The 16,650-nt window shown below is 37.4% G+C and overlaps 1 protein-coding gene across 14 annotated transcripts in view; it reads right to left on the bottom strand.

The window, feature by feature from the left end:
• The window catches only part of DOCK9 (dedicator of cytokinesis 9), a 112,902-nt gene that overhangs the window by 73,862 nt on the left and 22,390 nt on the right, over nt 1-16,650 (bottom strand). For 9 of the 14 annotated variants that reach the window (XM_068182492.1, XM_068182489.1, XM_068182483.1 and 6 more), the window contains exon 2: nt 1,454-1,570. In XM_068182492.1, coding sequence (XP_068038593.1) covers nt 1,454-1,570 — 117 coding nt within the window. Of the gene's footprint in view, nt 1-1,453; nt 1,571-8,969; nt 9,256-16,650 lie in introns of those variants that run through there. The other 5 variants (XM_068182490.1, XM_068182491.1, XM_068182493.1 and 2 more) reach the window with 1 other exon arrangement.

Here is a 16,650-nt window from a genome sequence, read left to right on the forward strand (position 1 = left end):
GCCACTAGAAATAGCAGTTAAACACTTCAGCCATACCCCAGATTGCTCAGACAAAACACCTGAGGATATTTTTAATGGGTTTGTTTCTTCTCCATTGATAATTCAGAGCTGTTCACCGGAATGACCCTGGTAAGTGAACTAGTCAATCAGGTAAGAGCACACTTAGCAGAAGTAACCTGGATTCCTCTTGATCTGTGATACTGAAGAGACACACTACAGAAGGGGATTTTGATGGTGTAGCCTACTCATGTTTTTCGGTCCTGAAGCCAATACCTGGTGTAGAGTATCATCCTGAGAGATTCTGTATTCGAAAACTTGTCTCAGTATAACATCCTTTCCAAGAAGTCTTACTTCTATGCTATAAACTTCTACGTGTGGCTGTGAACACATGAAGCCCAAAGTCCTCTCTAAATAACTGTAGCTTCCCAAAACTCAAATTTTTTATCTGAGAGTGGGAAGACTACAAGTAGAGTTATTCATGTCAGAATCAAAGAAAAAGAAGCCCCCCGACTGAATTAAAAAGAGTCCAGCTGCATTCAGGTAAACACTCTAATAGGCCGGAGAAAATTAATTACAAATTCAAGATGTAATTTATAGGATCTGAGATGTCCTTCTGTAGAAATATACCAACTCATCATCAACTTTCCCCACAGTAAACAAACTTAGCTTCAGCTACTTGGTTGAATAAAATGAATTTACAGACTGTTCAGATGTCTGCATGCTTTTCAAACAGACATTTTGATTGCAGGTACGGGCATGTGGACAAGAGACTTTCCTCACTATTTACTCCAACTCCAGTCTCTAAGATGCTTGGCAGTTATCCTAATTAGATCTACAAGATGATTTTTTTAAAAGGTGTAGTGAAATAAACTATTTATTTAGATAAACATCGTCATTTAAAAAAAATATAACAAGATTATCACACAGGTTGGTCAAGTCTGGCTTAATCGAGGCAGAAATTCTTATGTAAGGGGTATTTTGCTACAACACAGTTTTGGCTGGGACAATGCAGGTAAGAGTAGCAGACTGCATTTGAACAGGTTCATGTCCTTCACTATTAAGAATGGGGGAAAAAATCAGTTTAAGAATTAAAGAAAGCAGATGCTTTTTTTAAACAGTCATTACATAATTTCCTACATTGGAAAGGGAAGGGGAATACCCACAAGTGACTGATCATCTACTTCAAAAGGCAGTAAAATTGTTGAGTTGCAGAAGTAGATCTTATGGTCAGATGAGGAAATTTTGCTATTTCTTCTGTACTCAAAAGAATAAATCAAGCAGGCTAATGGGACTCACAGAAAAGATTTTGTGTAGATTTTTGGAGCTAAAGAGAGTTAAGAAATAGGAAATTGTCACCTCATGGCTTCTACTACTAAAAACCTGTGGTTAGAAAAGAAACCAACCCCAAACAAACAAGTAAACCCCACAATGAAAACAGAGTGGATTAAATTACCTGGAAGTCATCATAAGGGAACAGTAGCATCTCACGTAGAGGATCATTCAAAATCTGTGTTTTTCTCTGAACAATGACATTTTCATAGTCTATTGGTTCTATAAGTTTTGGTTTTGCCTACAGGAAAAAAGAAAAAATCAAACTAAATTCAGGTATATTGAGGGAAAATTACAATTGTTGGCTTATTCTAAAAGTTACTCTTTAAAAGATTGGCAGGATTACATTGCATCTACATCAAAAACATGCAGTATTCAAAATGCAGACTTTGTCATATTACACCATATGGGGAAGTGCAAGAGACAATTCGCGACAAGCATGCTGATTGCCTCAGAACTATTTCACAAAATCCAGTAAGCCAGAGCTTATTAACATAATCACATATGTATTCTCACTGCAAAAAAAAAAATTAAAAAATTACTAGTCTCTTATGTTGATGGTTACCTTTGCTTGATACAGCCCAGAAAGCTCTGATCTGGGTTTAACAGGAATGAAAACAACCTTAGCTCAAAGGTTGAGCTGTGTTTTAATTCAGCAGTAATCTGCAGCAGGGGCAGGCTAATTGACATTCCTCCTTTCTATTTTTTTTCAAAATTCCCATAGGCCATCTACTTCCCTCTTAATTGCACAAGCAGCTTTCCTCAGTAACGGTGCATTGATTCCACATTAAAGCCCCTTTCTGCAGATGAGGCATTACAGCTGCCCCTGCACCATCACACACAGAAAAACCTTCACCCTGCCAAGCACTCTGTTAAGCGGTCAGATGGCAAAGCAGGTTTAGACAGAGCTCTGAACAAGGCAGCTCTGCCTTGGAGTCTGCAAACTAGTGCAAAGATGGGGTTACAATCTAGTTTGAACTTTCTGGAACTAAAATTCAGCATCACAGTAACAGACATAAAATTACTTTTTTTTTTTTTTTTACAAGAATCAGTTGCAAGAGACTTTACAAAGTATACTTTCTCAAGATCAGGGGTACTAATTTACAGGTAAGGTACATTAAAGATAATTGTAGCAGCAAGACCGGCTTCTGTCACCATTATAGGTAAAATGCCCAGCCAAGCTTTATATATTGTTTTGCATAACTTATGACAATAACCTTTCAAATTCTAATCGTCCTGCACAGAACAAATATCTCTATCAGTGACTGCTGTTAATCACTAGTATATTAATAATATTCCTGAGAAACCCTACAACCCTACCCTTTTCTTCATCCAAAAGTGAATCAAATAAATTTGTTTGTCAAGGAATTAGGAAAGCTTTGGTCAGAGAAATTTACCAAAGTTTTCAGGCTTAGTTCACAAGCTACTTGAGATTCCCTCATGTGTACCACACCGTAGTTTTATTGGCAAGAAAAATGTGGGAACATAATAAAGCATAACAGCTGAAGAGGCAAAAAAAAGCAAAGTCTGGAAAAATCTACCAAAAATTACGAACAAAATGCAGCTTTGTTAAGAAAAATAGCTAGCATTTACAATCACACAGGAAGGATTTACCAGAAGTTCTTTAGCTATGTAAGAACATACTCGGCACACGCCAATACTTCGAAGAGCCATGCGTATTATGTTGTGTTTGACATCTTTCTGCTCAGATGAGATGGAGAAGGGCTGTTCAGTTCAGTCCATATTGCACTCTGGCACATTTGGAAAGCTTATCACCTGAACCCCAGCTACTGCCTCATCTTCTCCTGTCATTCATGAACACGAGTTATCACAAAGCCACGAACTAATGTCACTGTCCATCAGAAAAGGCTTCAGTTCATGTTCATGCACCTATCTGTAGCTGAAGTGGTTGGACAATTTAGCTCAGAAAAGCATAAGGCAAACACAACCTAAGAAAAGATTACATTTTCTCTAATGTACTAATTTACACAAAATATTCTGGCTGCAAGTTTGCATTTGAGTGTTCAGACTGCTGCAGTGAATGCCAGGCTAATGAAATTATGTGCTCCACACTTCCTTAACACCTTGTCCACCAACTATTTGAAACATTTCCTACATACCGACACTGCAAAATTTCCCCTTCACAAAATTTCAGATTGAGCAACCCCACTCCAGTGGATTGTCACAACCAGTTCTGATTCCAAATAAACTACAGTAACTTCACCTCTTCCAACTCTTCACTAAGGCAATAACTGTCCATTACAAATTTTCTTCCTTAAGCACAGAGATAACAGAATACAAAGAGCATTTCAAACTTTGCTGGTCTATAAATGAAGTACAAGGCAACACGTCAGCCAGAAAACAAAACACCCTTTGCTCACCTTTCTCTCAGTTTCAGTGTAACAGGCCTCTCTTTACCTACCCAGGCAAGCAAGATGCCCACCTGCCAATCACTGAGCTTGAGCTCTTGTGCAATACACTCTTTTTTAAGTTAAAGAAAGCTTTAGAGACTACTAGAGTAATGTGGCCCAGTCACTCCTTTTGGTCAAGTTTGCTTTTCCCATGTGACCACTCCTCAAGAGTTTGTTGTGAGAAATTATACACAACATGCTGTGGTGACGGGTTGGTTTGAGAGTGGTGCAGGACGACTGACCTTTAGGAGAAACCAAAATACTACAAAATAAGCCATGCCTTAAAAATGACCAGCAGAGAAGGACCATTTGATTTGTCTGTACAGCCTCTGCAGTCAGCTGAAAAGCTTTGGCTTCACAATTGGCTTAGAGCAATTAAAAGCAGGGCTGACACCAGAAGGACCCTTCCCCTCTCTCGTGGCACCTTTCTGAACCTTCTCACAGTAAGACCAGCAACTGAGCCACAGCTTTTGGGACAGATGAGGAGGTGATCTAGCTTGAGAGAATTCCTTCCAACCAGGGGCCTTCCAGTCAGATTGTGTCTGAAAAGCTGATCAGATGGCTGTGTGACCACTTCTGGCAATTTGGGGAGCTTTTCAAAGGAAAGAATAAACATGTGTTTGGTCGATATCGTCAGAAAGCTCCCAAAGCAGGACAGCTAGTATCTGAACTAGCGAGTGGAGAGATCACAGCCCCGATTCCACAGCCTGGTAGCAAGGGAAAGCTGTCATCTCGAATGGGTAATGGATTTTTACATGGAGCTGTACATGATCAGCACTCTCATCCACTTCTCCCTGGTGCTGAAGAGCTATGTCCACCCTCCTGTTAATTCTCTTGGGAAGGCGACAGGTGAAGACTGGAAGAAAGCTAGCTCTGGCTTCTCCCATTTCACCCGCAAAACCAGAGGAAAAGGATTACTTTTAAAGAAAATGCAACTAAAATTATTTCGTGGGCATGCAAATACACACACACACACTTGTCTAGCACAGCTAATTCAAAACTTAAAAATGCAGCTTTAAAAATCGTCCAATTAATTGCAAATGCCTCTCTTTGCCCTGTAGTCACAAAACTGGCTTACCACAACTATAAAATTCATGAAAAGGAATCTTAAAAGAATATAAGCTTTGCTTACATTTTGTTTGCATGCTGTAAACACAAGATTAAAAAGAAAAATCCTTTAAAAGAAAAATCCTCCCTCATGAGAAGTTTTTAAAGAATCTAAAGTTCACCAGAGCTGACTTTTCCTATTTAATCAGTGAGGTACTTGATGTGCAGAAATATAATTTATGTAAAAATTAATGAAGAATTTGCTTCCTTGGGTTTCTCCTAAATGTTACTCATTTCTTTCTTAGTCATTTGTCAGATTCAAAAGGAAGAGGATGTTTTATCAGTTTGGACCAGATATGAAAAAAGAAAACAATAAACAACACACTGATACTGGCATTTAGCCAGATATGAAACAGCACAAGGAAGCAGATTCTCTCTCAGGCTCTTCTACACTAAAAAAAAAAAAAATCTGGTCTATTATTTCATGTAATATAAAAGAAAATATGATGGGTAGTTACACGATTGTTAAATACAACCTATGGACCAGCAGACACAGATAAAACCCAGCCCAGCTAAAACTGCAACATCAAGTTTATAGGCACTAAAAGTCAGACTTTACAAGGCTTAACTTTTCCTATTTATCTGCAGCCAACAACATTTTTATTTCTGTAATCTAAGAAAATTCTAAGAGCATAGGCATTCATGGCTGGTCTCGAGCCAGCCAAGGCTATATTTTTGAAAGATAAAAGAGCAAATTTTCTGCTGTACCACTTTGGGTTTTGCCTGAGTATTATAAGCATGGAAACTTATCAGAAATAGAAAATATTTCAAAACAGCAGTCATGACACCCACACAGCAAGCATTTTAATTTGTCAGAATACAGTGTGTATATATATATATATATATATATATATATATATATATATATACACACACATACTTTTTTTTTTTTTTGGACAAGCGGTGTCAAAATTCATCAGATAAAATAAATTTTAAGCTAAGAGTTTGGTGATTACCTACATTACACATTACAGGGAAAAAAAACCCCACAGGACATGTTTTTCTTGCATGCTTAAATTGGGACAATTGTTATTGTCCAATTCCCTTCTCAGAAAACAATAGATGGTAAGGCTAAGCACACTGAATATTGCTACCCACCTGCTAAAAAACATGATTTACCTTATAAAAACATGTTTGGCTTATACACCTGCAAATTAACAAGTTCCCATAAGGAGTAAATGGAGCTACAAGCACTAGCAGGAAGCAGCATATAAATAGAGAATAGGTGTTACGTATTTCTTAATAGTGGCCTGAGGAAAGCCACTGTGGACATACAGTAAGATTATTTAATACTAAACATGGGTAACAGCTCCATGTATCATACTGTCCCACAATAAACATAAAATAAATTGCCAGCTTGAGGTTTTAAAAATTAATTCAAGAAATTATTTGTATCCTAGAGCTTACTTTTAACTATTACATTTTATACTGCCAGCAAGTTTCCAAGTTGAAAGATGACCTCCAAAAGATCCAGCTTCCCAGAAACATCATCTGTTTTGATAAGCAGTTACTACCTGTGACTATCAAAATGCAGCTGGACAGGAGGAATACTCATCCAGTAAACTTCCACAACAACTAGCACAACAGCAGCTCATCCCAAGCAGGGTTTTGAGGCACCACCTGGAAAAATCTAAATGCTTTTTACACGGGCTCTTCTTGCTTGTTAACCTCAAGAGCAAAGTTATGACACAATGTAATTCAAATCACAGGGACACAAAAGAGCACACACACTGACATACTGGCACTGAAAGCAGCAGATTACTCTTTCTGTGAACCCACCCACCTAATTAGGAAAAGTTAATTCAGGCACAGCACTCAATCAAATAACATTATTTCAAGAACACATGGGATGCTTCCAGTTATAGATACCCAGTTCCCTCAATACTCCAATAGACTCTCATGAACTACGTTTAAAAAAAATTAAATGAATATGACATAAATTAATATGACAAAAAAACCTGTTACTTCCTGACAGCTGAGTCTATCTCATCTTTATAAAGAATACCTAAATTGAATGCTAGGCAAACCACATCATATTTGCACAAAAGGAATACATCCACACTTGAAAGAATATTTTGGACAATAGTAAATGAGAGGTATTACTAGAGTAAACCAGAAGCCTACTGTTTCATATACTTTTGAGGATTGCTATCTAATACAATTCCCAGGTTTTTAACCCAGGAAACAAATTCTGCTGTTTAGATTTTGTTACAGCAACTATCTAATTTGTCAGTCTCAGTTATTACCTCACTGCACCCTGCACCAACAACAGGGTACCTACCTTCACTGTGCTAGTAAAAATTTACTGCAACATCACAGCCCAATGAAATAAAAATGGACCCAAATGTTAATGTCAAATGAAACATATCACCCTACTTTTTGCTTTGTGCCTGGCAGCACATTTGCTGCAGGTTACTTGCACTACTTCATCTAGCCTTCCCCAATAACTAGACAAAAGGGATCTATAATTATGCTATAAATACATTTGTGTGTGTGTGTGTGTGTGTATATATATATATATATATATATAAAGAGATTAGGAACAAAATAGTAACTGAAATGACAGTGAAGACATTTTTAATCTGACCTATGCAAAACCTAAATGTTCTTCCCTTTAAATATTGACCTTTGTGTTGAATGTATGCACTTCATCCAAAAGTGAAAAAATGAGTGCAGACACTGGAGGTGTATTATTCCATGGACATGAAATTAAGCAGTATTTGAAAAATTATAAGGAGGTACTTAAATGGTGATAAGTAAACATAGTATTGTTTCATACTTTTTTCTTCTTAAATAAGTACATGTCCCTTGCTGATTAGCTGCAGTACTCTAAGTATCTGCAGAAACACTAATATCCTCTCTGAGTATTCATGGGGGAATAAAAACAATTCTAAATAAAGTTAAACATTCCAAAGGCAGGAAAGCACACAGAAGATTAGCTCATATTGTACTGATGAAAATCTGGACCAGAAATCAGAACACACCCATCCAAAAAAAAAAACAAAAAAAACCACATTATACTAACAACTCTCTGAATAGAACAAAACCAAAAAACCCAGTGACAAGGAAAAGAAAGTTTGCCTTACTAGCACACACGTAAGCTTTCAGTTATATACAGTAAGAATTTCCAAGAAGTCATAGATTAATATTACTAAATACAGATGGGCAAAATGTTTTAGTTCAATTCTTAAAGACATAGTGTGAAGCTCAAATAAGAGGGAAGGGGGACACTATAATTTGACAATCACCCAAGTAACTTCAACTACAGGCAGATAAATAAAGAGAGGACCATCAGCAACAGCAATTAAGCACTAAATAATACTAAATAAAGTTGAAATTTTAGTAAGATCTATCAAAGTACTTCTTTCTACTGATATGTAAGTACTAGTTTACCAATTCTCCTCTGAAGAGAGTTGGTGCATTCATTACAGTTCTTGCTCTCTTGCTCTAGTTCTCTATGTTCTCTTGCTATATTATTAAAGTTCCAACAGAACTAAGTGTCTAGTAGTGTTTCAGACAAAATAGTTCTTATTTGACTATTTCTCCCACATACAGAAAATTTCCCTTTTCCTTCACTGGAAACTATTTTAAAACTTTAAATTCCTCAATAATGTGCATTGAAAGAATTGAAAAATAAGTCCTTTAACAGATAGGTAGATTCTTTAACAGAAGTAGTCATTAATTATTTAGATAGTTCTTTGATCATTTAAGTAAAATTTAACTGTTACACACACACTTTAGGAAGTTCATAGACACATTAATTGGAAGATATGCTGGGCAATTAAAAAACAGACATGCTAGCAAGAGTTTTAAAGCATATGCACTTTTCATGCTAGGTTCAAAGAGCTGTATAAACATGCTAGACAGAAGAGACTGAAAAGCAGTTAGTCTGAACGCCAAATTCCAAAGTCACACTCAAAGAGAACCCAAGATCTGGTAAACCAGTACAGCAAAAACCAATTAAAAAGGCAGAGAACACACAGAGAATCAAACCTAAATCTTAAATGCAAATTATTCACAAATAAGAACGCTTGAACTTCTCACCAGCAGCAGAAGTTTTTCATTGACAGAGAGAACTGGAATTATTAAAGGGAAGAGACAGCTTGTTTAAAGAATTCTTACCAGCACAGCCACAGGATTCTCCGCTTGCACTTCACAAGGACCTGCATCCCTGCCCTTCTGTGGAGATTCTCTAGTAAGCTCTTTCTTAGGATTTCTGTTTGTTCTTGCCTGCATTCTTTCATTGAAAATACAGACAGCAGCAAAACTGGATGCTTTCTGGCATCAAAGTAATCGACATGCCAGTGATTCAGTGAAAACAAAAGCTTTTTCCCTGGCACAAGCAGCACAAAGTACAAACTAGTCTAACTTCTCAGCTGCAGTTTGCTAAATCTGTTATGGTGGGAATGCATGACAGACAAAGGCCAGCCCCTAAACATGCTGTATTCCTCTGGGGAAGGAAAAAAAAAAAAAAGGTGGATCCATTTTAACGCCTTAAGGTTATGAGCCAAACACAAAAGAGAATGTGCATATCTAGAATTACTAGGTAAAACAGGCAGAGTCTTTTACAGCATGTATAAAATCAAGATTTCAATAATTCAAAAATATTTTTAGTGTAAGAATTAGTCACTTATTGACAACTGTGTCTTCTTAGAAGTATAAAACCCTAAGTATTGTGCTTTTTAATTTTTTTTTGCACTAATGTCACTTACTCAGGTGCTACCAACAATCCACCAAGGACACTCTAACCAAGGATATTCTCCCTGAACAGATACACTTTTTTTGGGGGGGGTAGAGGGGGCATGACCTTTTCTGTCTTAGTGCTGAATCTGTATTAAAAGTTCCACTTAATACCAAGTTGCCTTCACAGTAAAAATCTAACATATTCTACAAAGATACTAACTCAAAATAAAATACAAAAAAACTTAACTCTTCAAGTACCAGTATCCCTCTGCCTCTTTCCTCTCTTCAGCCAGTTAGTTCACTCCTGTATTGCACATTATTTGTGCTCATTCCTTACTCTTCACAACCCTTCAACACTGCAGGTGTCCATGACTGATCAGCATCCAAAAACACAGAGAAGACAATGCAACAAAATCTTCAAACATTTTGAGAGAAGACACTTGGGAGAACCTTCTGCAGCCACGAAGAACAGCCAGCCATCACTTGCTGCCTTTGGCCAGTACAAAACCCTGCAGGGTGCCAGCCTTGTCTTGTGAACAGCTTGCCAAAGTGTCTCTTGGTCTCAAGCTATCCAGGCTACAACAGTGCTCAGTGGTTGCCCTCTTCATTCCAGTCCTTAATCACAACATAAACTCAATCACAGAATCACAAGGTTGGAAGAGACCTTCAAGATCATTGAGTCCAACCCATGATCACCTCAACTAAACCATGGCACTGAGTACCACATCCAGTCTGTTTTTAAACACATCCCAGGATGGTGACTCCACCACCTCCCCTGGCAGGTGACAAGTCATGCTTCAACTTTGCTTTTTTAACCCAACCCACTCTCTTACCATACCCCTACTTACAGCCACTGTTCAGCACACGCATACCGTGGCAAAATTAGAAGCAGCAGATCTATTGGAATCATTACTGTGCAATTGCAAAGGAATTTTGTATGCAACCTAGCTGACATTTTTGGAAATTTTTAAGATTTGACTATTCCAACTTCCCCACACACTGGTTTTAGCTAAATTCCTCCTGGGGAAAAGAAAAAGTGAATGGTGATGACCAGTTTCTCCAGGTTTTGAGAGAAATATTTTGGTTTTCCCTTTGTTTCTTTTCAGCACTAATGAGTTGCAACCTCCAAGCTCACAAACCTCAGTAGCTGAATTTACCAAGCAAAAATACATCTGAGAGAAAAGCCAACTCCCCAGAGAAACACATCCTTATTTTAGACTCTCTGTCTACTAAGGAACCAGACAGCTGTGGAAACGAAGCCATCACCTTCATTCAAATCTCAGTTCTCTTGGGACAGTTATTTATCTCAGTTCAATATACTTCACATCCTAAATTTAACTTGGCATTAACTTTTATCTATTCTCTAATAGAAGAGAAAATGACCTTAAACTGCAGAAAGCAGATGAAGTTGTGGAGAAGCACAACTATCCTACTTATTGCTAGTATTTTTAAGAAGGCACAACTTGAGGCACAGGTTTCTTATTCTTCAGACCTAACATAAGACTTTGATCTACCTTTCTCTTCCTCTTCTCTCCACTCTCACACTTGTGTAACATAATCCTATTTCAGCCTGCACTCATGAAATTGAGTCTAACAAGTCTGAAATTGAGTCCACAATGCAACTACATTTCTAAAGAGCGGACTGAAAGAAATAATAACATTTTAGTGCAGATAATAATGATTATGTTTCTGACTTTTTCTCTAGGAAATACAAGTTCAATCCACGTACTTTTTAAGCTGCCTCTCTGATACTAAGAAACCAAACTCCAGAAAACAGTACTTTATGAAGCTTCATTAAGAGTTAAGAAGGAAACCAGCAGTTTAGTCAAATTTACAAAACAGATCTTCCTGTGTAAACCAAGGTACACAATAGTTCAAGAACATTTAGTTGCACTTTTTATTTTGCACCAGCCCCCTTTGTTTTCAGAGAACGGAAGCACAGAACAGCTTAGACTAAATTACACCATTACTTGAGGATGCAGCTGCCAAACAGGAATTTGTTTCATTGAGATGGTCTGCAATTATACTTAACTGCAACCAGAAATGCACAACCTAATTATGCAGAAGGCATTTGTGAACACTCATACTAATAAAGACTTAAAAATTTTATACACTGTAAGTAGTATTTCTTGTACTTAATTTAACAAAGGATTCTTCTTCTAAATGGCAACATTACTTTACCTTGGTCAGGTACGTCTCCTGAATGCATTTATACTTTAATTCAGTATAAATGTGATTTTCTTTGCCTGCCATTCTTCCTATTCTTCTCAAAATGTGATGAGGCACAAAAAGAAAGCCAGCAGGCTAACATTCTTATAACATCAGTTTAAAGGTACAGAAGCAATTTTTCCTTATGAATGACTCATGTAATTTCTAGCTTGCACTTCACTCACAGATACACTGTTAGAAGAGATTCTTTCATTTAAGAAAAACAGAAGTGTGAAGCAGTGCCTCTGGAACCATATCCTGCATGAAACAGACCTTAACTGCCAAATCGATGTGTACTTCCAACATTTATTTTCTGTTAAGGACTTAGTGATTACCTCAAGAACTTAATTAATTTAAAAACACTTGGGGGGAAAAAACAAAACAAAACAAAAAAAAAAAAAAAAAAAAAAAACAAAAAAACAAAACAAAACAAAAAAAAACACACAAAAAAAAAAAACACTGCAAAAATATCAAAGCAAACCAAACAAACAAAATCCCAAGAGATATTGTTTATCCAGGCATCACACAGTCAAAATATTTAAGCTACTTTATTAGTGTATTGAAACTATTTACCAAAAACACAGTAAAATTCAAAAAGTGAAAGACAAAAAGCAGAACTTTAAGACATGATGCAACTTTTATCATCTTGTTACATGTCATGACATGTAGTTTTAACCTCCTTAACTGTAATTAAAAAGAAAAAAGTAACAAAAAATAGAACTCAATTTGTTGCATCAGTCAGTTAGTTACCTCAATAATGATCAACAGAAAATCCAGGAATATAGTGCACACACAAAAAAATGGCACTGTACAAAAACTGACTGCATTTCCAACATGGCTCTCAAAACTACAGGAAATTACTAGCTAGAGACCTATCTGCAAAATAACTAGCATTATAATGGAAACAATGCAATTCATCTTTTTACAAACACTGTGGCTTGAAGGACTTCACGTGGTACTTTTAGCAACCGTAGTTTTCACACGACTTCCAACAACCAAAGATTTGTCTCTCTTCTTGCATCATATACTCCTAAGGAACAGCTTAAGTAATTACAAAATTACATATGTAACAAAATTCTCAGTAGCTCTGGCATACCCCAGTGATTCATCCAGCTAATTTGCTGCCCAAAAGACAAGTTCATCACATACACTCTTATTCCTTCAAATCACTTTTCACTTCAAGAACTTACTTAGCTGATGCACAACATCACATAACAGAAGGTGAGTGATGGTAAGGGAACAGGCAGCATATGAGAACCTCCTCTGAACTTTAATGGAAGAAAAGATGACTACCCAGCCTCCCTGTAGGAATAGCCTAAAATCTGAGTAGTTTTGTTTGATGGCCCTTCTTTTGCTTCAAGTCCTACTTAAAGTCTGCATTAAGGTCACTAAACCTACTAGCTACAATTACAGGCACCAAACTTGCCTCTGTAAGCTGTTCTAGGGAAAGAACTGTTGTTAACTTATAGAAGTTGGGGGGGGGACTTAGAACAAGAGAAGAAGGAATAATATTACTGTAGGTTTGCACGTCCTGTATATGGGGAAATAGAAGGATTTGATATTATTTGCTAAAACCCTACTCCCGTTGTATGCTCTATGGCTACACTCTCTACTTTGTGTTTCTAAATTCCCTGGCAACTCGCAGCATCTCTTAACAAATAATTCAAAAATGAGGAGGACAGGTAACTGGAGGGGGGCTGATGCTTTGTTTTGCTAGGGCTTTGGGGGTTGGGTTTTTTTGGTTGGTTGGTTTTTGGTTTGGGCTGGATTTTAAGGCAGTAGCTCATCTGAAAATATGGACATACTTTAGTGGAGTGACAAGAACCTTTATCAAAAGCCAGTACTTCTTGCTCTCATCTGTATTAGTACAAGATATTCCAGCACTGCCCTCCCACACTTGGCAGCCTGCCTTGCAGCTGTATTCAAGTCTAACATTTCACAAGTCAATGGAAGATTCAGTGTTGCAGCTATACCTATCTTAATGCTGCCAAGTTTCATAAGTGACCAACAGATAAGGGCTTCCCTGGAAGAACATATTCACAAGTTCAAGAAAAAGCTGATAACAGATGGAATGCAGCATGCAATTCACCTGGCAATTCCCTGCCATCCATGCTACACTCAGATGAAACAGAAAAAGTCACACAAAACTCAGGAAGACTCCTTCTATGGCAAACACTGGAAACATGTAATCTGCAGTTCCCCCAATAAGGAAAACACTCTCAATTGGAAACAGGGATGAGAAAAGAAAATGTGTAAGACACAGATAGGAGTGTGCTACACATTATGCAACTTTTCACGTCCACTTTCTTTGGCAAAGCAAGAAATAAGCCTATTTCATAGCAGGGAGAACAACAACCACTCTTTGTAGAGGTATCTTTAAAACAGTATGAATGATACAATCTTAAATTTTGTATTGCAGGGAAAATTACTCTCAAAACACTATTTTTAGGGAGAGAGTTAATTAGCCTGGATAGGACAGAGATGCTGAGATACCACACAGAAAAGATCTCAATCATGAGTAGGTTGCATCAATACAAAAAAGTAACACCAATGTACAGGTCTGTACTACCACTCAAGAAGCTGTAATAAAAAACACTTTCTTTCAGTAGCAGTATAAAGTTAAAGGAGTCTGCCAGTGAGTGTCTCTATTGGATCCATAGTCATTCTGCACAATGCATTTTTAAAAGCTTTATTTCACAGAATAAGAATTTGGCTAAAGTTGGCAACACAGACATGGCATATCTCATTATACAGTAGCTTAGTTTGGGCACTCTTACACTGTGACAAATAAAAACCAAAACAAGTGTAAAATCACAGCAGAGCTAAACAAAATACAGATTAATTTTTGTCCCTGTCACATATCTGCATACCATTATCTATGAAGCATCAACTTGTGATGCAATTAATTTCATACCATCTTAGTAGGAATCTGTTTTCTGGCAAAACCAGACTTCCTTCAGGTCCCAGAGGAAAAAATAAAAGAAAACAAATCAAACAAATAGGAGATGTCAAGATTAAAACTGCACTTCTGAATTAACTATGGTTCTGACATATGCCCTTACAGACAGGACATGCACAAGCAGACTGACTGTGAGAACAGTATTGCACTAAAGATGGCTTTTTTCCTAACTGGACGGGACCTTATGACTATCAGAAACTAACAGAACAGAACAGACACACAAAAAGTGGATCAAACTCCCAAGTCTGAAGATCTCTCAAATGGAAGTAGTTCTGAGCCAAGCAAGCTTGAGGATGAGGGGAGGGGAGGGTAAGGGGAGGTGACTTCCCGCTGTGCGGGAAGGTGCCTGAAGGTGTTCAAGGCCAGGTTCTTTGATGGGGCTCCAAACAACCTGCTAGTGGAAGATGTCCCTTCCAAACCAAAGGATTTCATGATCCTATGATTTAGTTGCATTTAATTTCATGACAGAATAGGGTACATACATCTATAGATGAGTCAAATGAGCACTTCAGGCTGCTCCTAAAGCAGGTGGATAGAAGTGTTAATTGAGAAAGAGGAGCAGAGATGTGAACTCCTTTCCATATGCTCATGAAGTCTAGACTCTAGTCTTAAAATCCCACCTGTGCAGCTCTCCACCAGAGAAGTCTTCTTCTCAGTCCTTAAATCCATATAAAACTTTAGAGGGAGGTTTCAGGAGGTTGTTTTAATGGGGTTTTTAGGGTGGTTTGGGCTATTTTTGGGGTTGGTTTTTTTTTTTGGTTGGTCAGTTTCTGTTTGGGGTGGGTTTTTTTGTTTGTTTGATGGGGTTGTGTTGCTCTTTGCAGTTTTTTTAGCTCCATACTTTTGACTTCTTTCAGCACAAGATACCCTTCTGCTAAATTCAAAGGGAACATGTTTTCCACCTGGATGTAAACTGGTGCCATATTTTTGGGTTGGCTATCTTTCTGTGCTACTCCAACATATATTGTCACGGATGAACAATGGTTTACGCATGTAGACTTGACCAACTATCCTGATTTTATCCCCAGGCCTGAAGATATTTTTCCTGAAGATAAAATGCTTAACCTTATCTTCTGCATGCCAGTGCACTGAGTGCTTGCCAACCCGTTTCTGATAGTCCTCTCATGCATCTTTCAAAGATGTGTATTTGATGTAGGTACTACGCACTTGGTGAATATGTGCTGCAATTTCCCCTGATGACAGGACAAAGGGATATGAGGAGATGGAGATTTGAGCATTCTTCCCAAAGGAATCTAATGAAAGGTCAAAGCAAAAGAAGTCTACAGAAACCATCACGAGATTTAGCCAAAAGTACAAGTCAGTACATCAGACGCCAGGTTTTTATTCAGCCAGAGCAGTAAGACGAAAGGAGATAAAAGAAGGGCTCTAATTCAAGTGACCCATGAAAAACCCCATGCCACAGTTAGATGCTGTACTCATACATATCTGTTTCTTCCTCATTAAGAGGCCTAATGAAGCCTAATGCTCCCCTTGCTGATGAATAAAAGCCACTCGTAATACAGTTACAAGTTGAAGCAAGTTATGAGAGTGTAACAACAGACTAACTCATACAAATTGTCTGCACACCATCACAGAATTGCTGCATAAGCTGTTTGAGCATATTAAAATAAAACAACTTCCACTTAGTCAGCACAATTGCTTCCTCAGAACTCTCTCCTTTTTTGTATTTCTACTTTATTTCTACTAAACCTTTCTACCTCATATAAACAAGCTGATATTAATTTGCAAATTCAGACAGCAAGAACACACCTTAACATAAGCTGTTCAGTAAATGAAGGCTTTAAGGTTTATTTCAAACACAACACATTAAATTAAGAAGAATATTTTTAAAAAATTATACGTATATAGTTTATTCTGAAATCAAAATATCTGTAACTTGAGAATCTCCTCTGGAGTTATTTCCAGAATGATGTCGCTCACTGCTGTCATTAG

The sequence above is a fragment of the Anomalospiza imberbis genome, chromosome 2 (genome assembly GCF_031753505.1).
Source record: "Anomalospiza imberbis isolate Cuckoo-Finch-1a 21T00152 chromosome 2, ASM3175350v1, whole genome shotgun sequence".
Taxonomy (NCBI): Eukaryota; Metazoa; Chordata; class Aves; order Passeriformes; family Viduidae; genus Anomalospiza; species Anomalospiza imberbis.